This window comes from Phyllobates terribilis, unplaced genomic scaffold (genome assembly GCF_046119375.1).
Source record: "Phyllobates terribilis strain yellow unplaced genomic scaffold, ASM4611937v1 Scaffold_3__8_contigs__length_932513732, whole genome shotgun sequence".
Classification (NCBI taxonomy): Eukaryota; Metazoa; Chordata; class Amphibia; order Anura; family Dendrobatidae; genus Phyllobates; species Phyllobates terribilis.
The window spans coordinates 908,894,076-908,919,492 of NW_027362763.1; the positions used below are offsets into that span (position 1 = coordinate 908,894,076).

The following is a 25,417-nucleotide window of genomic DNA, read 5'->3' on the forward strand; positions in this document are numbered from 1 at the left end:
CAACAAGGTCATGTGACCAGCAAAGGAAAAAAAACCTAGCAGCAAGGTTCTAACACTAATATTTTGCTTGGACGTCCACCTCTTGGCTTTTGAATGGATGGACTTAATTTTGTATTCTTCCAACTGTCATGGCACTCACATGATGCAGTTTGGCAATTTTCTTGGCCTATAGACCGCTATCGATGAGCTGGTTGATGCTGTTTCTCTTTTCTTGGAAAATCTACCAATCTCCTCCTCGATTTGAACCAGTGACCTTTCGCTTGGGGATCAACTTAATAACACACTGAGCTATTTAGGGAATGTGAGAACAGGTTGTAATTTGTAGTATACAGGAAGAAAAAGATTTTTCCACCACCAGGAGCAAAACAGTAACAATGCAGTGATATGACAAGACTCTGCATAACTAATCATATGCTAAATAGTTGCAAGTCAAATTTATGTATGAGATAGCCAAGATGATTGTCTATAAAATGACGGTAGTCTCACGCTCGAAGCAGTAGTGGATGGTGAGATATGGAGCCTGAAAGTCAAATGTTCAAAACAGTGTTACCCTTTTACTCGTCAGTGTATTACAAACTTGCTTATTTTGATGTATAGTATTGATTCATGAAATACAAATTAAAACTAGCGACTGTTACCTTTTCAACTGATCATAGATATAATGATGTCTTGCACTACATGACCAATTTCATGTTTTTCTAAAGCCAATTCGATCTGATGCTTCTGCAGCTCCTTGCGGTGCCACCGGCTACACGTACACAAGATCCATGATAGAACAGACATGATCAGTTGTTTTCTTTATTTAGGTGAATTTGGATCTGTGATGGAAGGGGAACTGCGATATCCTGATGGGACAACTCAGAAAGTGGCTGTGAAGACCATGAAATGTAAGGGAACTTCATCTTGCTGCTAAGAATGCCAGTATCCAGTTTTGTACATTATATTGCTTCATTTTATTAACAACATAGAATATTAATGAAATCTTTATGTTATTGTTCAAGCATAATGAAAATGCAAAAATAAAATTTAAAAAATAAAATTATTATTAACGAATATTATTAGCTAACTATTTTCACTACATTAGATGGCGATTGCCTTACACTTATTTTTGTGTCTGGGTAACATTGTATTCTCATGTGGGCTTAATTTGTTTTCATATCCACAGTGGACAACTTTTCACAAAGGGAAATAGAAGAATTTCTAAGTGAGGCGGCCTGCATGAAAGACTTCCACCATCCAAATGTGATTAAATTGCTTGGTAAGGTTTTTATAATAATGTTTTTACAAAGGAATTTTAAAAAAAAGTATACAGACATTCCAGCACGGGGACCGCAAATGATTCTTTCTTTGAAATAAAACATTGTTTGAAAACAAGCAATGAAATGTTTTGCCTCACAAAAAGAATCAGCTGTGATCCCCCTGCTGTAATGTCTGTATACTCTTTCGCTTCCTCCTGCCCAGGAGATGTGGTATGATCAGACCATGTTCCTTATTATTGATTATCTCAGCACAGGAACATTTTACTTAAACACATCCAATTGTGGAAGTTATTATTATTCAAAGATCTGTTGATTAAAATTAACTTTTTGTTTGTGGAGAAAACCCCTTTAATGACCAAGAATTCTTGCATTTTAGCAGTCATAACTTTTAGATTTTGTTTTTCACCAATGTGGCTGCATGAGTCCCAGTTTTATGTAGGAGAAATTTTAATTTCTTTTGCCGCTGTTTGTGAGTACATATAAAGTATTGAATATTTTTTTTAACTCAAAGATAGGGTAAAAAGTTTAAAATAATAACATATCTTTTTTTTTACTGTTCATCTTTGTTGCTGAATAAGCTGTTAAACTACTTATTCAAGTTACTACAGTCATATGCATACTTAAAGGGGTTTCTCTTGTCTCATAATATTGATGATCTACCCTTGGATGGGTCATCACTATTAGATTGGTGTGAGTCCGACACCCAGCACCCCGCTGATATTTTTTTTTTGTACAGTTTTTCACTGTAACTATGGCAGCCATAGGAGCAAAATGCTCAGGGCAGGAACATGTGGTATGAAATGGGGTAAAGAAGCGGTAATTAGCTCCGTGCAATCAGTGAACTGTAGAGAACAGTGGGTGATCAGATAACATTGAAAAGCCAGAAACAAACTCAGGCACTGGGTCAAAAAAATGCAATCACTGGCACCCTGATAGTGCTATAAATGGGAAATAAAGCTCCTTAATATTAGATTGCATTAGCCAATAACGATTGTTCGTCTGGCCGCTATCTTGCCCGGCTCTATCATACACAGGAGCTCTCGCTCTGCTCAGCTCTTGAGTGTTTCCTTTAAAACATCTCTGGCAGCAGCTTTTCTCTTATTCTATCTCAGGGTGAAATCAGTCATGCCGTATCCTTTCTTCCTGGACAATCATCTGGCTCATGTGTATGGGGAACTATAGTCTTTCAGGTTCCAGAACGAAGCATTGTAGAAATCCTTGCATCCTAGTTAAAGGGACTATCCAGGGCTTTGCTTATTTTCCCTATGGGGCCACAAACTTAGACAGGTAGTTGCTAATTACCTGCCTGTTCTGCCTGACGCCAGCTGAGAGTGGTCATAGACTGTTTATGCTGCTTCATTTAACCTCATGTCAACAGAGCAGCTCTTCCTCTTCTGCTCTGTCAACGGGGCGTCACTGGAGACCTCATGCTGATAGGCTGCAGGGAGATAGCTGTCAAACTGCCAATCAGCATGACATCTACAGTGAGGCCCCGTCAACAGAGCAGAGCGGAGGAGAAGGAGCTGCTATGTCAACGTCATTCTGAGCTGTCAGAGATTGGAGCTGGGCAGAGCAGGCAGGTAGTTAGTAACTAACTGCCTGTAAGTTCTTAGCCCTATAGGGAAATATAAGCAAAGTCCTAGATAACCCCTTTAACACAATGAACATTTTTATGATTTTACAAATCAATCATTTCCATGGCTGTTAGCCTTTATTTTGGTTACAAATATTTTCACAATACTGTGTATGTGTATTTCTATTCCAGGTGTCTGCCTAGAAGTAGGCCCTAGAAGAACCCCCAAGCCCATGGTCATTTTACCATTCATGACGTATGGGGATCTGCACAGTTTTCTTCTTTCCTCTCGAATTGGATCTGGACCTCTAGTAAGATAAAGAAGTTATATTATTACAATTCTTATGCAAGAAACACCTCTCTATAAATCTGAATATACCAAAAATAAGTCAATAAATCAAATAATGAAATGACACATAATCAATTGATTTAAAAGCTACCTATTGGTTATTTTTTTATCACATTTCCTGCTTTTAGCCTTTTTTTTAATCCTGGACAGCCCTTTCGGGGGTTGCATTGATGTCAGGGTCTTTACCATTAAGCTAAACATTATCATTATGTATAATTAACTATTTAAAGCACCACTCCAGCATTTTTGTTTTTGTTTTTTTCTAGTGATGGAGTGGTGTTTCTAATGTAAGGTCCCTACCCTGCTGCTCTGGTCCTGCGGCTCAATCTTGTGACTGCAACTTCTAACTGACTGGAAGTCAGAAGTAACGGCCACAAGTGTTCAATGCAAGTTTATGAAAGGCAGAAGGAGGCACTCATAGACTTAACATGAGCTGTGACCTCCGTCTCGCTCCAGCAAACAATGGAGCAATCCGACAGGTCACAAGCTGCTGGAGACCGACGGGAGTGGCAGCTATAGAAGGGGAAGACGGCGGCAGGTAAGTAGAATACTCGGGTCAGTAACCTTAGATTACTAGCACCACTTCAGCACTGCAATAACAAAAAAATACTGCATTAGTAATATACCGTATTTTTCGGACCATAAGATGCACTTTTTTTCCCCAAAAATTTGGGAGGAAAATGGGGGGTGCATCTTATGGTCCAAATGTAACTTACCGGTGGTGTGGTGGTGGTGGTGGACCGGGATCGCAGGGCCCCTCCGTTCCCTCCCGCCATCAGGAAGGTGATGGCAGCAGCAGAAGAAGAGGTGAGGAGGGCCGGTATCTGGCTCGGGGCCAGGGCCTGGCTGGGTACCGGGGCCGGTGTCTGGCTGTGAGGCAGAGTTGCGTGAGTGGCTTTCCGGTGACTGCGGCCATCTTCCTGAAGCTGTGATCTACAGGAAGATGGCCGTGGGCACCGGAAGCCGCTCTGCCACGCCACTCACAGCAAGACGCCGGCCCGGTACCAGGCCCAGTCCCCAGGCCCTCAGCGAGGCCCCATCCAACAGCTAGACACCGGCCCCCAGCCATGCATCGGCCCCGCAGCATTTCACCTCTTCTGCTGCAGCCGTCGCCCTGCGATCCTGCTTCCCCACCACCGCAACTCCACGCTGCTGGAGCACCGGCTTCTCGCATCCAGGGTCCGCAGCATTCCTCCACTTCCGCCTTCTTCCTGAAGGACCCTGCCTCCTGTGACCCCAGCTCCACCGCCCCCCCAGGTAAGATACCTATTCAGACTATAAGACGGACCCCCATCCTTTAAAAAATATTTTTTTTCCTATTTTCCACCCCAAAATTTGGAGTGCGTCTTATGGTCTGGTGCGTATTATAGTCCGAAAAATACGATAATTTGACTTGGGAGGACCTGGTGTCCTTGTCACCTGATAATAGCTATATTGGTCTACACCACTATCCTTTTCTTCGTTGACACCCAGTAATGTAGAAACTCCTGTGTGACAAAATCTTCTGATCATGTAGATTATCCAACCTTGATTGAAAAATGTTTAGCTGTGACAAGGATTAGGGACTATAGGAACATAATAATAATGTTTTATGTATGAGCTTTTCTTTCAATATGACTAAGCAAACTTAAAAAGGTTGTATCCATCTTCTGAGACATTCTTTTTTACTTAAATGCTTGTATGTTTACTTTAAAAATAACATTTGTAATTGGGTTTCATTAAAAATATTGCACCATTTGCCTTTTATAGCCTCTGTGGTGCACTGTCTATTGCTAGCTGCAGAATGAGTTAACTGAGAATATATCAGTGAGCTCCTTCTGACAGTCTAATGGAAGAGTTTGTAACTCTGTTATCCGTCTTTTTCTGAGCTCCTCTCAGACCACACCAAAGTACAAAAAAAAACAAAAAAGCCTGTAAAGGCCAAACTGTGAAATTTTTTCATAAAACCCAATTGCAAAATGATTTTTAATCCCAAATACATGCAACCCCTTTAAGGGCTAATTCAGATTTAAGTTTTTCTTGCACAAGTGCTATACATGTTTTTCACAGATAGCACTCTGAGGCCTCCTTCATACGTTCTTGTGATTCCTGTACGTGAAAACCCAGTACTGGTGAGATCCGTGGTCGGTGTCCATATGCCATCCGTATGTCCGATTGTGACATCCGTGTGGCATACGTGTGACATCTGTATGTCCGTGTGCCGTCTGTGTGACACATACCGGCGCCTGAGATCAGCACGAACTGTAATACATTTTCCAGGCGCTGGTATGTGTCACATGGACGCATGAACTGCGCTGAACTCAGTGAGCTCAGCGCAACACCGTGAGACAGTTATCACCATGAACTGGGGTGAACTCACTAAGGTCGCCGCATTTCAGGGGCCAGCTCTCGCTGCATCGAGACATTCTACCCTGCTCTTCAGCATGAGTGGTCAACCTAATGCCACCGCTCATGCGGATGAGCAAATGTCACACAGATGGATTACAGTGTGGGACACTATGGATTCTTTCCACTTCAGACAGGTGAGGGATATTGTTTTTTTGTTTTTTTTACATGGGACAATGGCTTCAGAGGATTAGGTGTTAGGTGAGTATAACTGTTTTTTTTTAAATTTCATTCTTAATTTTACACTCTATGTAGACAGCAGGGGCTGAATACAACTCTCAGCATTGTCCCCTGCTCGTGCTGATCTCAGCGTGAGCATGGGACAATGATGAAAGTTGCCTCCAGAAGCCGCCGATGGCGATCAGCGTGAAAAGTACCACTGTTTCCCAGGTGCCGGTATGTGGCACGCTGATGACACAGGGGTGTCATGCATGTGTCATCAGTGTGTACATGTGCAGCATGCATTTTGTTTTGTGCGTGCTGCTCAAATAAAACTGACATGTCTGCAGGTTTTTTACACGGACACACGTTCCGTGGAAACACACTGACCTATGCACAGACCCAATGGGTGTGCGTATGTCCGTATTTGCGGTCCTTAAAAACGAACCGAATATGGATATACAAAATGGACATGTGAAGGGGGGTAGTTTATGATACGTGTGATATTCTATGGGGTAGTTCACATCTGAATTTTTCCTCAGACTGAGGGATCCACACAAAAACACAATCATATGACTTATGATTGTTATTTGATTTTATGCCGTCTCCTATTGATCCAAGTCTCGGATCAAACTCACCAATTAAATCTATAGATCTATGAAAAAAAACGGACAACAGTCGGATGCTTGAGAAATCTCCATCTTTTCTTTCTGTCATCCAAGAGAAGCTCTGACTAAGCTGTGATGGAAAAACTGACACTGAAAAAAACTCTGATAACACTCTGATCATAAACCCTGAAGAAACTTGGACCGTTTTTGCGTACGAGAAAAATCAGGCCTAACACTGACAAATGTCCTAATAGTGAGACTATTATTTGTCATCTGCCTCGCTGAGTTGGGACATGTTGGACCATCCCTCTGTCCCCAGCCATTGGATGTACATACAATTGTTGGAAGAACATATAGTATTCATTGTTTATATGTAATTTAATGAAGGATATGGTTAGACAGCATAAAATAAAAATAATCGCCGTGAGTCATATGATTTTTGAACTCTCTTCAATATATAATAAATATTAATTTATGGATTTTTTTCATTTCCAGTGTGTACCTCTGCAGACTCTTGTTAAGTTTATGGTTGACATTGCTACTGGAATGGATTACCTTAGCAGTAAACATTTTCTACACAGAGACCTGGCAGCACGGAATTGCATGTAAGTCTAATCCTTAAGGAAAATCTTCTATGTGTTGCAAATACAAATTTGTGATCAGTGACTTGAAATTAATGTAAAATGGTTGTCTCTGCTGTCAGTTGATGACTATTTTGTTTAATTAAAGCATGCCTTTAAATTCACTCAAAAACAGAGTAAATGTAGACGCTTCATCAAGATTCTGCCAGGCCTATAGGTGCTGGAACTTCTTTTACTTTAAATAAAACAAATATACCAGTGACCCAACCTTTCACTAATGTTTTTTTAAAACTTACATTTGATCTACATTTCCTTAACATATTAGCAGTGAAGTGGGTCAGAATACAGACAGTGAGTCTTGTGTGTTTCTTTATATAAATTGATTTATATTGCTATCAGCACTATTGGCACTGTGATTGTTGTATTATCAAGGAGTAAAAATCTGCAACAACTGCTCTCTATTTCATTTTAACAGCATAGGACAACCTTTCAAAACCTATTACAAGCTTTAACCATGTTTCACTTGTGGGCCGCGTCCTCAGGGGAATTGGACCTACTGTATTGCAGATGACATTGGAGCGATGGTCATGCCCTGTAGTTCTAGTTTTCACCTGCCTTATCATGCAGACAGTTAGTTAGGACTCTCCTTTTCAGACAATATTCTCCTTTGTATCTACGTATCCAATTACGTAAATTCAAGATTTATTCTGACTCACTGTATTCTGACCAACCTTATTGTTAATAAGATGCAAATTATAAAAGCTTATTAGAGAAAGGCCAGGTCCCTAGTGGGGTCCTTTTCATATATTTGCTGTATTTTAATCAATTCCGGTCTTAATCTTACCCTTCTCAGTTGTCATTAGATTTCTTCACTTCTTTGCGTTCTGCCTGCCATTGTCCGAGGGATGCCTGTCCTGAACTGAAAGCCCACCTCTCTTTCTGCCATTTGACAGACAAGGGAACATGAGCAGAGATACAAAGCCCCCTCCTTCACTTGCTGTAATCCATCTAGGTGTCTCTGCGTTGGCGGATTATACCTGACAACCGGAAGTGGACAGAAAGTTACACAGAAGTGGCTGGCACTTTTGGGACTAACGAAAACCACCAATTGTCCGGAAAAAACATAAGCCCTCCTATAGCTCAGTTGATGGAAAAATGTTTAACTTATGGCTCTGAGTATGGTGACCCAAAAAATATTTTTTTGCAAACAGTATTTATTGTACAAAAGCAATAGAACATGACTAAACCACCATAAATTCTTATGCTTTTTAGGCATAATTAGGCTTCGTCCTTAACAGGTTAAGAGGTGTGCCCCAATACTTTTGTCCTAGTGTAGTAGTAAACAGGAATAGATTTGTTTTATTTCTTTTTTAAAATGCATATTCACTATTAGCAATCCGAGATTTTCCGCTTCGGGAATAGTTGAATGGTGTATTAGAAAGTTTCATGCTTTTGGCTTTATTTACATATAACTAGAAAATACAATGATTGATTTTACAAACTTAATGTGCAATGTTTGTGTAAGACTCTGAAATGTCTTAACTGCTCCAACTTTTTTTAATTCTTTTTAGGTTGAGGGATGACATGACTGTGTGTGTTGCTGATTTTGGCTTATCTAAAAAAATATATAGTGGTGATTACTACCGTCAAGGACGTATTGCAAAGATGCCTGTGAAATGGATTGCAGTGGAAAGCCTCGCTGATCGTATCTACACGGTGAAGAGTGATGTGGTAAGATACTGAACATCATGGTGTAACACATACAAAATACCTTGTTCTTCAAGCCAATCGTATTGCTACAAACTAGCATTATGTCAAATCATTTTGTGGATGCCGAAATTGATATCAGTCATAAGGACAAAAACATTATTATTATAAGTGTGTCATTTTAGTATGAACACTTGTCAGTAAGTCTCTGCGTCACAGCTTTCATTAATTTCAAGGTCATGACATCTATGACAGATCCTTTCTCAAACGGATGAAAATGAATCTTGACAGTACTCATTGACTTATAATGGGGTTTGTCATGTTTCCTACATTTTGATCACAAGACTAGCAATGCCTATCAAGTGGCTCTGACTGTAAAAGCTTTAAAGGGGTTGTACACTATTGGACAACCCCTTTTGAATATTCCGTCTGATGAAAGTGAGAAGACTCCAGTGAATCCTAGATTTTTCTGCATGTCATGTGTTGACCAGCAAGCAGAATCAACTCCTCAGAGTAAGTATATTAAACACTGTAAGGATAAAATTAATGATCCTAACATAAATACTGATGTAGTTATCCTTAACTGATCAGATTGCACAATGCTTAGCATTTAGCACCCAATCTGACAAAGTTATGGATTGCTAAATGTGTACAATTTCAGAACCAATAACAGTACAGAAATACATCTCCAGAACTAACAATGGTACAGGAATACATCACCAGAAACACAATCAGTGCAGGAATACATCACCAGAACCATCATCAGTACATTAATGCAGCAACAGAATCATCATCAGTACATTAATGCAGCACATTAGTACATGAATGTGACCTGCCCCCTGGGCCATGGGGTACCCGGAGCCGGTCCTGTAGACGCTGGGGGTTGTAGTCACCGTGGCGGTGACCCGGTCCGTGACCCAGGGCGGTCAAACCAAAGGCTAGTCTTATATGTAAAGGTGTTTAATGTCCGACTACGCCACCTGTGGAGTGCGGTTAATAGAGACCCCCGCTGCGGAACAGTCCTCTGAAGCCGGTGGTATAGCAGCAAAGGTGGTATAACTCCCCACAGAAAGAGTGTGGCTTCAGGGCAGTGTGGGTGGATGATGGTGGTTGTAGTGCAGGGAGTCAGTAAGAACCACAGAGTCAGTATAGTGCAGTCCCAGGGTCTTTACTCACGATTATAGCAGTTCCAGTTGCAGGCGCCAGTGCAAGGCCCACGGCGTCCTGTGTTCACACAGTGAGAGGTTCAGCCGACCCTCAGGTAACTCCGGAGCACTTAACAGGACCTCCTTCTGTGTGTCCTCTCTCTGGCCCTCTTCCTGCACCTCACACCTAGTGACACTTCTATCCGGTATCCTCGGGCCTTGGCGGGCGACGTGGATTCCGTCCCCTGGGTCCTATGTGGCTACCTTCTTAGTGGACTGGTGTGGACTTATGGCCTGCGGTACTTAAAGTGCTGCAGCCTCCGGTTTCCTAGTTGAACCTTGTAGTTCTTGCTAGTTGAGGAACCGGTTCCATCTATCTGGCCTGACCCCTCTACCTCCTGGTAGCAGCGGGCATACGGGTGGCTTGCTGCACGGCCCGTACCCCTAGGGTCCCTTCTCTCCTCGTTCCTGGAGCCTTTCCTGCTCCCACTCCTCTCGGGCTCAGGCCTCCTGGCTAGGCCCGCCTCTGGAGCAGAGCTCATGCAGAGCCTCTGCTCCTGTCACTTCTCCTCAGACTGTCTGTCTGAACTGAACACTGTTCTAAGATGGTTCCTCCCTCTTATACCTCCTTCTACACGTGCTCCCAGGATCTACGTCCTCCACCCCATCCACTACATGGTTCCTCCCTCTCTAGGTGGTTCCCCCCACTCCAGCCAGGGACCAGGGACTGTGCTCTCCCGTAGGAGCAATCTCGCCCTGTCCCCCGGAAATGTGGTGTAGTGAATGTAGTGTTAGGGTCCTGAGCTGTACTCTTTCCTTACCTGAGAGTGAGATACCACACCTCTGGGTGAGATGCAGTACCGCTGTGGCGACTGAACCCTCAGGGGCGCCACAAATGCATCACCAGAACCTTTATCAGTACAGAATAAAACACCAGAACCACCATCAGAACAGGAACCATCACTGGAACCACTTGAGTACCGGAATATGTTATTAGAACCACTATCAGTACATGAATGCATCATCAGAACCACCAATATTTTAGAGATATATTACAGAGATACATCACCAAAACCACCCAGTACAGGAATATATCACGAGAACCACAATCAGTACAGGAATACATCAACAGGACCACCAACTGTACAGAAATACATAAACAAATCTACTATAAGCACAGGAATACATCAACAAGCTTAGGGAAGCAGAACTCTGCAGGACCCAGCCAGGTTAAATTCCTGCAGAGTCTGGCCGCACCTCCCTATAGCCAGGTGGAGACAGCAGGAAGATGCAGCAGTGCTGGGAGTGCTGCAAGAGGCAACACAGGTCGACAGCCTGACATGAGGAGGAGGAGTAGTAGAGCATTGACCGCAGTGAGAAGGACTGCGCTGAGAAGGCGTGCGAGTTACCGACGTGACACAATACATTGTGCATTGTCCATTCTCAAGTACTGCAGCTCAACTCCTAAGTGAATGAGGGCACAGCTACAGTATCCAAGAATGGCCACAACACAATAAATGTTGCTGTGCTGTTCCGGCTCTGTATACTTTATGTATATGGCCTCAGAGGGAGTTGCAGACAGCTGATTATATACTGTGCCTTGAAAAAGTATTTAAAACCTGTGAACTTTTCCCCATTTCTTCACATGGTATGAATACTTTTTCAAGGCACTGTATTGATGGCATAAGAATAGATAATTCATTTATAAGTCCTGGGCAATCCCTTTAAACTAATCATTAACTACAGTTTGTAAATTAGCTAAAGATGTGTTAACAATTGCAGATTTCAGAGTTCAAATATACCATCAACCCATGTTGGATCAATATAATCCTGCAGTAGGTACTGAACATTCAAATGAGTGTCCTATTGCATTATAGGAACTTAGCTAGGTTCTTGGTGTGTTTTCAGAAGTTTTTATGCTAATTCCAAAGCCTAAAAGCAGAATTGTAAATGCAGCTCTAAATCAGGCTGTATCATGTACAATTAAGATAAAGTTTTAAACTTTCTTCTCCATCTCTGGAATCAGGATCTCTGCCCCTACATTGTGCTACTCTCATGTTAAAGAGCAAAAACTGACAGATTCCCTTTCAGCTGTGTCTATTCAGACTGAAATGTAATTTCCTCCTTAGCAGAGACTTTCAGAGTACACCATGCTAAATATAATGCAATTGATTTGGCTCAGTTTATGAACGTAGAACAATAATAATGAGCAATGTGCTCTTACTCATTTGATGCACAATTTTCGTAAGAAATGACATAACTACAAACCTACCTATTTACTTTTCAGTTTATATGATATCTTTCAATCTGGCTGTCTACATACTCTGTACATATCCACCGATCAGCCAAAACACGAAAACCACTTGTGTAGCTTCTCATTGTAGTACAGATACTACTTTAACCCATCAAGGCATTAACACCATAGGATTTGTAAAAGATGTCATGGGGTGACTGATACTGAGAAGTTAACCTCCATATGAATGCCAGAATCCAAGGTTTTCCTGCAGAACATTGTCCTAAACAGCCCTCTACTTCCTCCAGGTTGCCTGCTTCTTAGTACATCATGGTGCCATCTCTTCTCGAAGTGAGCGACCCACATGAAGGCAGTTATCCACATGGTGTCTCAAGACCTTCTCTTGGGTTTACCTGCTGTCCTTCCTTGGACCATTTTTGGAAGATATTAACAACATATCAGGAACACACTCCAAAAGACTCACTTGTCTGAGCATCTCCATCACAATTTAGCCCTATTCACTTGCTGAGATCTGAGCAACTTTCACAACAACCTAAACTAAACCTCCTCAAACTTAGAGCTACCTCAAAACACATAGTGTATAATCTACTACAAAAAAATTACACAAGACCCCCAGAGTAAGCCTGGCTATAAAAATATCAATTTTATTTGATACAAAACATATAGGGAACGCTGTATAATTAATGGCGCTGTATAAGCCTATAAAATAAATGTCATGAAACACTATATTAACACAAAAAGGGGAAAGGGTTCCATGGACAAATATGTTATTAGCTAAACTCCGAAGTAGGTCTGGGGCACCGTGATGTACTGGGATATCAACACTAACTTACATAGGCAAATAGGAATATTAACAATGCCCTACAGTATATAGATAGATATATAGTATACAAAACATACCACATGGAACAGTAGCGAAGTTGTATGTAGTAGGGCACATATACAGCATGTAATAGTGGGTAGGCAGTAGTATAATGAAGGGCACAGATACAAAATATACTGCCTTTAACAGAAAAGGAAACATTTTTTTTTCTTTTTTTAGTTTTGCCTGTTTGTTGAGGACAGATTAGCAATCAAAGTATTGGCACTTAATAATCTAACTTTTGTTAAGTCCAAGTCACGTCACGCCGACAGCACACATCAGAGGACCAGCGCTGGCTTCAATGATGGCGAACACTGCTGTGTTGGAAAAACACAGGATATCAAAAGTTATGTTATATGCTGACTAAACAGTAGTATGGAATAGGACTGAAAAAAAGCCTCCATACAATGTAATTGTAAGATACAACAAGCCAATATAAGAAGAAAAAGATATCCTCTGCTGTACACCCTAATAGCAGAGACAGATCCGTACACTTGTCCATTATCCCTACACATAATTTTCAAGAACTAACAGTTCACTAGCTGCCTTACGTGACCAGTATATTTATACATGCATCGTGGTGTGGATGACATCTTCACTGTATATAATAGGGATAGCTGCAGAACGTTGTACTGAATCCTCTATGGCCTGTCAGGTATGTGTTAGTATTCCATTTTTCCGTAGTCAATTGAAATTTTCAATACTAAGGGATCCTAGAAAAGATGTATGCATTGGAGTATGGCAGTGCATGACATATCTGTACTTGGAAATACGGTACCTCTAGAGATTTGTGGTGCTCAGATAGGGTGCAACCCCATAAGTTTCAAAATAGAGAAGAATCCGACACTTGAAAGTATTAGAAAATGTAATTGTGTTGTCTTGTATACAGTGTGTAATCATGAGACAATTTGGTCTACTTGTCCTACATCACAAATATGTGACTGTGTGTGTGTAAGATGCTCACAAGTATCCTCAAGTTGCTGTGGCTATAATTGTGGTGTTCTTGAGTCCCACCTGGCAATTGCCTGCAGGCACAGGAACTTGAGGATACTTGTGAGCATCTTGTACAGACAGTCACGTACTTGTGATGAAAGTCAATTAGACTAATTTGTCACATAATTACACAGTGTATAATACATGACAACACCATTACATTTTCTTTACTCATCCTAAAGTGCCGGATTCTTGTATATTTTTGCATGACCTATCATTAGCAGAAAGTTTTACAGTATGATTATTATGTGATAATACTACCACCATATTTTCATCTAATTACTTATTACATATCCATTTCCTTAGCTTGCAATAAACACCAACATCTTCACTATATTGGGTGCATTCACACTTGTCATTACTGTGATGAGAAATAACCTCAGACTATAGAGTGTTATTAAGTGGATTCAGAACTTCTTGTTTGTGACCATAGGTGGACGTCATTGTCTTCTTACATAATTTCTTTACAAAACCTTGTTTGTTACTCCCAATAACTATCATCTTTGCTTTCAGCACAAGTAGGATGCTGGTATCTGACCTTTTCAGTGTGAAAGGATTCATTCATTTCTTCTGGAAATATCACCCAGATCCTTTTGTTTGTTATCTACAGTGGGCGTTTGGTATCACAATGTGGGAAATTGCAACCAGAGGGATGACTCCATATCCAGGAGTTCAGAACCATGAAATCTATGACTATTTACTTGAGGGACACAGGCTAAAGCAACCAGCAGACTGTTTGGATGAATTGTGAGTAAAACTACCAGTAGAAATCACTGTATGAAGAAATTATGTTGTTTTTCTATAATAGGTGTGATGATACATATACCTATGCACATTGTGACAGCAAATAATAAAAGCATAGTGGTAACACTAGACACAGGCTTAAAGTGTAATTGCACTTTTTAGATGACATTTTGGAAAAAGCGGTCATGTGTGTGAACATGAAGAATAACAATATTTCTGGTTATTATATGACCTCATTGTTAGTTAATTTTCCCTCTGCACTAAAAGCTTCAGCAGTTCCTCTTTGTCTCTCTCTGCTCCTGACTTCCTCCAAGTCCCTATGCCCTTTTTATAGACTTTTATCAGGAGCAAGTATAATGTGATCCTTCACTGAAGACAGATCTGTAGACAGATTTGAAAGCATCTATCTAAAATCCCTTGTTTTGTGTACCTATTTTTCAATAGAAATGAGCTTCCATCTTGTGGAGGGCACAGCTTCTTACTGATCTCTCAGCATCACCCATGCTTCTAATCTGCACGTACTGTCAAAGAGACCAAAATTGCGGTGTTCCTGGGACATACCGTTACTTTTTAAAAAGGTTCCTCCCTGACGTTCGTCAGCGTCACTATCTATCATTGTCACACTGGTCTGTGCTTTGATCAGAATGAAAACACTCCGATCAGAGCAAAGACCAGTGTGACAGTGATAATAAAGCTGCAGAGTGGCAGAGAAAACTGTAATGTACTTACCACTGGTGGATGGTGGTGAGCGGTTCTCTTATAAAGTGGAATGATGTCCCTGGGAGCTGCACTTATGATAATATTTCCTAGTTTCTCTCCTGACTAAGCAGGGATCCCATGATAACTTGAGAGTTCTCTGCTTAGTGAGGAGAGAAACCAGGAAATGTTAACATACTGGCGGCTCCAGGGGGCATTCGTCTACTGCTCACCTGTGCTGCAATTCTCTCATGCGAGGGACTCAGATCACACTCTGCTCAAATTCTGACAGAGTTTGAGCCTAGTGTCATTACCATAATCGGGCCGATTGTCTCATATAAAAGAAGCTACGCCAATGTGAGTGAGCCCTGCTGCTCCATAATGCCCTGGCACTTAACAGGGAAATCGTGTCCTAGTCCCAATGTGCTGCCAGGTGTGGGGTGTATCACACTCACTTGTAGGCTACAGGCCTCTGCTGTCTCAAGGCCTCCATCCCCCGGAACCGCCACACATAACTCAGGGGACACACAGTTGGTTTCAACACACAGAAGTATACTGGACAGTTCAAGTTCATTAGATTGTAAAACGCAATATCGGGCACAGCACTTCTCATTTCTTGTTTCCTTAATACAGCACATGTTCAGCATTACTATCCGTTCCTCCTGGACTATCCCTACGTTTACTGGCTCAGTCAGCCCCAGGGATTTCCAGTCCAGTTTTGCAGTACACCCGGGATGCGTTACCTTCCCTTAACTCGTTTTCACATCTATCCTCCTATTACGCCAGAGGATAAGGCACTCTTCATAGTACCTGTAAAAAGCCTTGAGCTCCGGATGTTGTAGGAATGTCTACAAGGGATTCCAGTAAGGCCTCCCACTGCCCGGAATGATAGCTTCTTGCTGGCACTAGCAGCCCACTGCACTTGAACTTGACATCGGTTACTGTACTTCTCTATCTGACTCCTATCAGGAAGCAGTCCCTTTTTACTGGGGTTTTCCCCTCCCACTATGGGTTAGTCCTGAACTTTAACTATGTCTGTCCCTACGTCTGAACCTGACAAATCTCCTTACACTACACACTATGCGCTACATTTACTTCCTGTCAAAACACGTTTTACTTATAATGCCTGCAAAACTCTGTCCTACCCCATAGTCACTATCTTACTACCGATCTTATGTCCTAAATCTTATACTATACTCATTAAGATTTGAAAAGAGAAAACACAGTTTTCCGTGAGCGAAGAAAAAGTTTTTTTGTTATCATTCATATTCTCTGAAACAAGGCCAAGAAAGCAAAAATTCTGCCAGAGTATGTAAACTTTTGAGCACAATTGTAAAGCAATTGTTATCTTCACGGGCAGGAAAGCGACAGTGCAGTCTACCACTCTTACAATAGCATGATCGTTATTTAAAAAACAAACAAAAACTAATAATCTTGCAATTTTCACACTGGCCTCTTGGGCTATTTTAGACTGGAAGAATTTTCAGCAATGCTCAATAGAGGCAGGATTACAATGACAACCACTATATACAGCTGATAACATAGGATTCACCTTTCACAATAGGTGATGTCACAGCTCATCCCGCTCCCCCTCCCTGCACAATCACCTTTCCATAGATTCATGAGATGTTTCAGTACAAAACATAGAGTGTGAGTCTGTTCATTGCTGCTAATGTACATTTGTTGTTAACTGAGTTTACTTTCTGATGATAGCTTCCAGAACCCTCCCGGTGGGCTCGCGCGCCATCGCCGCAGCACTAGCGCTACTGGATCAGGCCCGGCGGGTGAGAAGTCAGAGCCCGCCGAGTGCTGATGCCAGCCTCGCTACTTCAGCTAGATGTGCGTTCTCAGACGCACATCTAGCTGAAGTGTATTGCAGCACACGAACTTGCCAGGCCCGTGCGCCGCAATACACGCTGCTGGCCAAGGCCAATCAGAGGCCAGCAGCTAGCAGCGTACAAGCGGCTGGGCGCAAGGCAGTGACGTCATGCTCCCCTGTCGCTAGGACGCTGGAGTCAGCTGCCGGCTACAGGAGAGGACGCTGCGCGGGAGAGGAAGGAAGGTGAGTAGGAGTGTTTATTATTTATTTTATTATTTTTAATATGCGATGAACAGCAGTGCTAGCAGGCTGGGGGGAGCTTATATACACTGCTCAAAAAAAATAAAGGGAACACTGAAATAACACATCCTAGATCTGAATGAATGAAATACTATGTTCTGTGAGCACATTCTTTATTTCTGCAGTGTCAGACCCCTGCTCCTTTCTGTGACTGCTCTATACTGCCCTCGCCTGCTCTTTGTATCAGTTGTTTTTTCTAATCTAAAACCTCAGTATTCAGGTTAATTTGCCGTGTTGGCACTTGACGATAAATAAGTGGGTTTTGGATTGCAGTTTGGGCACTCGGTCCGTAAAAGGTTCGCCATCACTGGTATAGTTACTTACATGTAGTCAGACTCCAGACGTGCTTTCCTCTTGCATTTTATTCCTCTGCCCTGTGCTCCTACCATCTTTGTTTGCTTGGATTATCATTACCTCTATTTTTCCCTAAATAAACTAATTTGTTAAAAGTAAATATACAGTAATGAAGCAGAACTGTCATTTCCTACATTACAATTGTTTCACTGGAGATGTACAGTCATAATTAATATCTGTGAAAGGAGCTGTCCCTCTGTGGAGAAGTTCAGTGTCACAGACCATTTAATTTCATCAATCAGGCAATTTTATCATAAAGGCATGTAATTGCCAGGGGTTACCATGAGATCATATGACCTATCTGTATTAAATACTTTTATGCCCTAAAATGACAAAAGTATTCTCGTAGTGACACCTTTATTGGCTAACCAGAAAAAAATATATATTTGTAAGCTTTCAAAGCACAGAGGCTCCTTCTTCAGGCAGGATTACAAATTAAATGATAAGACAAAAGCACAACATTTAAGAGATATTACAGCAGGACATTTGTTCATGAGGTATAAGGGGTGATAACTCCTAATGATAAGCCAAGGAAATCAAATTAGGGTTGAAGAAGGAGCCTCTGTGCTCTGAAAGCATGCAAATATATATTTTTTTCTGGTTAGTCAATAAAGGTGTCACTCTGAGAAGAATAGTTTGGTCATTTTTGGGTATAAATGTAGTTACATAAATTTTTCTGGCTAACACGGTACCACAATATAATTTTGTAATGTACGTCAGGACCTAACTGAAGGAAATTTATGCCATGAATTTCCAGCTACAAAGGGACAACTAAATACATTTATACTAGCTGAATTATGTTTAATGGGGACCTAGTGACAGGGTGAACTAAAAAAATGGACACAACTTAATTAATTAGTTATTAATTTATCAGGTCTTACTTCACATTCTGAGCCTAAGCTCCTTACTTTTCACCCCAAGTGATGAAAGCTGAAATAGGTTACTTTTGGGTGGTAATGTGATAAAGCAATCGCTGCCAAATTCAGGTTGTTTGTTTTCACTGATGGCTACATTTCATTGTTCAATTCAGTAAAATAAATTGCATCAATTTTCATTTGAAGCAATAAATTAGTCTACAATTGTGCAGTGTAAAAAGTCTTCATCTTACTCCACCTTTAGGTATGAATTGATGTATCTCTGCTGGAGAGCTGACCCAGCCGATAGACCTACATTCACAGAACTAAAATATAAGCTGGAGAAGTTTCTTCAAGAACTGCCTCCTGCAATGAATAAAGAAGATGTTATTTACATCAATACCAGTTTACCCGAGGACAGTGAACTTTTCACGCAAGATCCAGAGATAAGTGACCTATCCATAGATGTGGATTCCAAGTATGTACAAATCACTCCCTCCAGGTCTGACACAACTATGGTCACTGTGGAGGTCCATGGCAGCAGTTTGGATGAACAGAGGTATATCTTGAATAGCGCATCTGAAGAATTGGCAGGTGAATCTGAACAAGCTTGTGCTCCACTTCTACATGACAGTATGCCACGTAATAAAGTGCCATGGTGTGAAAGCAACACTCTTCTGGATGGAAATTCATTGACTGAAGAACTTCTCTATGCTGATGACTCCGCAGAGGACTCTGAAATTGCAGTATAGAAATCCAAACCAATTTAATACCTGTTCTTCCAAGTTAAAATAAATTTGTCTGATCTATCCCCCCTCCGAAACTATTTATATGGTCACATTGCGGTCTTAAATATAATGTCATCCCATTTTTACTTCTGTAATCTGTTGCTCCCTGACTGAAAAAAATCACAGTTTTAACTCATATGCAAATGAGGCTTAAATGCTCTGGGTGTCTCAAAGCACTTCCTAAGCCTCTGCTTCCCTGGCTCTATTGTGTGCCCAGTCCCACTTTCCTCTGCCTGCCTGACAACTTAATGACCATGTAGTTAAGCCAGTGAGCTATCAGTCATGCAGAGGAAGGTGGAGTGTGGAGGTTAATAGAGCTGGGGAGCCTGAGACTTGGGAAGTGCTTTGACATACCCAGAGCACTTAAACCTCATTTGCATATGAATTAAAAAAGCTATTTTTCAGTCTGGAGACAACAGATTACATAGATAAAGGTGTGGGGGTGGATGACTTTAGTTTTCAAAGAGAAACATTACCAAATAAACAGTTGGAGAGTTGGATTGTTTTGACAGATTCCCTTTAAGCGTTCTGATAAAGCTGCTTAACCAGTACTGCCTTTATATTTTTGTTAGTTTACGATTTGGGAAGCATAATTTTGCATTGAATCAATGTAAATACCATGCAGTATTCTGTACAGAGATATTTGCTGATTGATGTATATAGATGGATATATACATTTCTATTGATGTAAGAAATGGTGTAAATATTCAGCATTTATGTATGATTTTTAGTGACTCAAGGATTCAGAATTGTGCCTTCGTTAGCTCTTGTAGGGATTGTGTTTCCATAGACACATACTGAAAAACCTTTCTACCTCCCCTTCATTTTTATTAACACTTCTTTTGCAATATTATATTGATGACCTCGTATGCAGAATAAATGGGAAGCAACATGACTGGAGCAATATTCAGTTGAATAAATGGTGTACCTAATATACACCCAACTGTGTGTGGTATTTGATACTGTACCTCATTCAAGTGAACAGGGCTGAAGAGGCATAGAGACACACAGGCATAGAAATGAAAGGGCCTTTCCACTTCATTTTGCTGATCAGTGGTGGTCCATGTAGTGGACACTGATCACATATTGGTGGCCTCTTCTTAGGATAGACCTATCTATGAGAAATCCCTTATATTGTAGCAAACCTATAGTGTGCGGTGATGCCCATGACCGAACAAAAATTAAGCACACCCCTATGACTAAATGAGCAGGTACGATATAAGTATATAAAGTGCTCTTGGGACATGATTAGACTGCCGATTTTAATGAAAATAACGCGTTAGGGATGCACATTGCATCACTAACAACGCACTGGGACACTTTAGATGCTTGAAATGACTTGACAGGTTCCCTTTAAGCAACCCCTAGATCTCCCTTTACATCTGTACTGGGGGGGACTGTAGATTATTGTGTGGCAAAAAGCATCTGCATGTGGCAGAGAAGAACACAGAGCTATGTCCTATAAGAACGACTCTTTGTATGTGGCCAGCCGAAAAGGGACAATGCATATTGAATGCTACATTAGAGCCACATCTGAGGCACCCATGTGATAGGTTGCCCACCAGTCCTATAGACATTGTAAGGTGATGATCATCTGTTATATCCTGGACAGAGCATTCATTCTATATATCAGCCACTGCTGTTTCTATGGGTGTTAAGCTAAATGTACACTGTGTTTATACACTTAGTTCAAAGTATATGTCAGGAGCTTTTCAAAGCATATAGTTCAACATTGTCATAGTTGCCATTTAAACTATAGAATATTTATATTACACAAACTCCTCAACAATTAAATTTAAACACCAAGAAGGAAAAGTCATGGAGTTATGGAAATTACAGGATGGATAGACATGTTAATGATATGCAAATGATGAAAAAGTGGAAACAAAATTTTCAAAATATCTCAGTTTATTCAGCATCGAGCACGCGTGCAAAGCACAGGAATACATGCAGTTAAATGCCTTGACATTGTATTAATGTGGTTATTAATGGCTGTCTAAGAAATGTTCTGCTACGCTGAATGCACTTGGGCGCGCAAATGATCAAGATGTGTTGTAGTGTTGAAAAATGGCTCCTGGGACAATTTGAAGAAATGGCCGTACTACTGGTTCCCTGATCAAATCATTTTAACACTGTGCTGTTAGAGTACCTGGAATGAAGACTAGAGGGGTCCGGCTACCTTGGATTATGTTCTCTCTTGAACGCCTCTTCTTTGTGTTGCGCTCGTGGTCTCCAGATGGAGATCAGAGGCTGGAATGGGGCAATGTAGGCTGGAATAGAGGTCTGTCCTCTTCAGAGATGAGTCTCATATTTTTCTTCTATGCAGTGATAGCTGGAGATTCATCTGGAGACCACATGGTCAACACCAAGAAAAGGCCTTCATTAGGGTCCCACCAAAGATTGTGTTTTCCTATACATAGGCCTGCCACAAAAAAAAAAAAATACAGTGTAGTGTATGTTTTCTGTGATGAGTCCCTATGATAGACCGAAGCTATTGCATCTATCTAGATTGCGGCCATTATCTGACATTTAAATTATGAGTGTACTCCACACTGACCACAAAAGCAGGATGCACTGACCCCATATCTTTGCTAATAAAGGTATACATATGTGAGCTCTCACTTTACTAGCATTAAATGCCATAGTAGGGTATATCAGACATTTATGGCATAACAGATACAAGTACTATGGCAGCCATTCCCCCCATCCTCCATCACTGGAGAGATGAACAGATCGTATTGATTTATATGGATGTTTTCAGAACATGAGACACCTCTCTATTCACTGCGGTTGCATCACCAGGTAGGACAGGTGGGGCTAATGGACACTTCTGAGCTAAGATTTAGGGAAAAAAATATCAGGTAATCATAATCTCCTGTTGACACTGACTTGCATATTATTTTTGAACTTCTGACTGAACGTCATAACTTTCTCACAATTCATTCACGTTTAAAGTTGATGTATGTTTAGATATATTCTCTGAGTTCAGTTCAAGCAGCTATGTTCAGATTTTGGTAATATGGTGTCCAGATTTTGGTAATATGGTTTCATTATGATATTGAAAATTAAAAATATTTTTTATTCTAGCCCCAAATATAAGCAGAAAATTAATTAAAGACATACATATATCTGTTTCTATGCTTTTGGATATACTCTAGTTGCATCCAAAGCGGAATATATCTTGCCAAAGACTGTGGCACTGTCGGTCATTCATATTTATCAAGCTAAATGTGCAATTTGTACCAAAAAACGTCTTACACCATATTTGTGATGTGTGCTAGACTTTACGACTTGTCTGGATGGGGATGTGACCTCGCTGACCGGCGTGTGGCTTAACATTCCACACCATGTACCAAAAAGTGTGCCAGAATTGTAGTGAACATTTCTGACACAAAGTAATTCAGCTAATAGGTGGTATAAATTAGAAAGAATTATCACACAGCATGAATCACTTTGATAAACTTGGTGCATTTCAAGACTGTCTAGTCTAAGTTTGCACTGTATAAAAAAATTAGACAGTTTTTATTAATATGCCCCTATATAATAGATATACCCTGATGTAAAGTGTTGTTTTGGATGAGACCTTAAAAGAATTATCCCCTACTTGGACAAACCCTTGTCAATAACTATATTTTCCCCAACTAAAATAATAGTAACTATACTCACTTCCAGTGCACCGTTCCAGCGGTGTGGACACTGGCTTTTCTGGAGCTTGCGTGATGTTATGTCATGCGAACCCTGCAGTCAATCAACGGTCGTTTTACTCTTACTTCCTTCAGACAAAACTGACACCCAGAAAAAGTGAACATGTGCTGTTGCTCGTTGACTTCCTCCGGATGTCCGTTACATCCGAAGTAGATGAGAGTAAGGCGGCGCTGATTGACTGCAGGGCTCCCATGACATAACAACATTACGTGAACCCCAAGAGAGCTGGCACCAACATTACTGGAACGCCTACTGCACCAGAATATAGCTGTTACTATTTTACATGGGAGAAATATAGTGATTGAGAAGGGGTTGTCCGAGAAGTGGACAAGCCCTTTAATATGGAAAAGGCTATCTGTGAACTGCATTGAGAATTATGTTAGCATATACTATACTAGGTGGTGTGAGAGTATGTTGTACTCTTTTATATAAGCAATATTTATATAATCCAAGGAGAACTCCTTTAATGGACCAAAATGATACTTTTGTCCAAAGAAGAAAAAAAGAGGTATTCCCAGACAATTACTTCAGTGTATATCTTTAACTGCTTCTGGACCACCCATAGACTTTAAATGTCCAGGCAGTTAAAAGTTCACTGCAGAGTAGACTAGCTACATGTGATCATGTAATTGCGGAAGCGGGGATCTGGCTGGAGCGCTAAAGAAGTGCTGTGTATGCAGTGTTAGGAAGCACTGACAGTGCTTCCTCCTCCAGACACAGCGGTCATGTGATTGCCATGTAAATTGAGGGAGCAGTTGCTGCCAGTCATATGAAATCCAGGCGGCTCTACTATCCATCCAGTAGGCTGAATTTTCCCTGTAACTGGAACAAATATACCAGACCCTGTTACAAGGGAAATTAGATGAAAATATTTAAATATTGACCTTTATGGGGTCATAATGTGTAAAATAAATTAATTAATAAATCAACAATATCAGGTAAAAAATAAATAAATAATAGTGACTCCGAGTCTGTCAACCCAAATCCTTGCTACTAGTCCCCCTCTTAAAAAAAAAAGGTGTCCAATATATAGAAATAATTGTTACAGAATAAGGAACACATATTTAAATGTAATTTAGTTGTCCTTTTTGTGGTCATAAAAAATGGGAATAATGGTCACTTATTTCCACACCAATATCACCCGATGTCAGCATAAAAGAGAGAATATTTCAGTGACATAAAAATGAAGCACCACATATCAGGTAAGAAAGATGCAAAAATTAGTAGAATATCTCTGCTAGAACATTTTACAGCTTTTTAAACTGCACAAAAATGTGACTGGTCAAAAATGTGGGTAAATTGCCTTGTATATAACTGGTTAATCTTAACCTTAACTATCATTTCTAAAGGGCCAACAATTTTCCAAAACTGTCAAAAATTTAAGTTGTGACATAAGGGAGTGGTGTCTGTACATGTACAATTGTTGAGTTTCTTCTTAATGTGTCAGTGAAAATATTGCAGCTAAAGCTCTCATTTTCCATTCTAATATGTAGCATTATCTACAGGCAATGACTGTGATGTAAATATGTAAATGTAAAAATGTAACAGCTATCCTTTTCATTTCACACTGTACAATTTTCAAATTCACGCTGTACTTTTCTATTAATCTTGTTTAAATAAATCATATTGTTCCTAAGTCATTGCAGATTTTTGTTAATGTTTTTGAAGCTCAACAATACATTTGTGTAACAAAAACCATTCGCTTTGCTTAGTCCTATCATGCATCTGCAAACCAAGGCTAATATTTTTAATTAAAAAAAAAGAGTTGTCGACTTTAGATGATCCTTGACATCCTCTGCCTCCTTCCATTGTCGAGTTTTCAATCACAATACTCTCAGTATAATGTTAATACCGTTTAATTAAAAAATCCCTCTGTAGCGCAGGCATACCCGCACGCTACCCATCCTCCTCTCCCCCGACAGGGACGCCGACTTGCTCACCTCCTCGTTCCTTGGCGCGCATGTCCTCTTCTTGCCCCTGCTTCCCGGGGTCTAAGCATGCCGGGCAGATCCCCGGGCACTGTGCTTAGGGTACACGCGTCCTAAAGTGTCCCCAGCCAATGGTTGGGAGACACTTATTATTTAAGGCACCTCCACCTGTTGGGAGATGCCTGAGCAACATGTTGTTCACTCTGTTTGTTTGCATGGTTCTTAGGTCTCAGGTCCCCTGTCCTAGTTTATCTTTAAGCACCTGCCGTGCCAGTGTAAATAGCAGCCATACCTACCTGCACCTGCCGTGCCAGTCTGTATACCAGCCATGCCCATCAGCACCTGCCTGCCTGT

At 40.8% G+C, this 25,417-nt stretch overlaps 1 protein-coding gene across 1 annotated transcript in view; it reads left to right on the forward strand.

The window, feature by feature from the left end:
- The window catches only part of MERTK (MER proto-oncogene, tyrosine kinase), a 150,212-nt gene extending 125,437 nt beyond the window's left edge, over positions 1 to 24,775 (forward strand). The window contains exons 13-19 of the mRNA XM_073672782.1: positions 807 to 887; positions 1,166 to 1,258; positions 3,025 to 3,143; positions 6,829 to 6,938; positions 8,486 to 8,645; positions 14,486 to 14,622; positions 18,908 to 24,775. Coding sequence (XP_073528883.1) covers positions 807 to 887; positions 1,166 to 1,258; positions 3,025 to 3,143; positions 6,829 to 6,938; positions 8,486 to 8,645; positions 14,486 to 14,622; positions 18,908 to 19,394 — 1,187 coding nt within the window. The 3' untranslated portion in view covers positions 19,395 to 24,775. The remainder of the gene's footprint in view (positions 1 to 806; positions 888 to 1,165; positions 1,259 to 3,024; positions 3,144 to 6,828; positions 6,939 to 8,485; positions 8,646 to 14,485; positions 14,623 to 18,907) is intronic.
- The last annotated feature ends 642 nt before the right edge of the window (positions 24,776 to 25,417 follow it).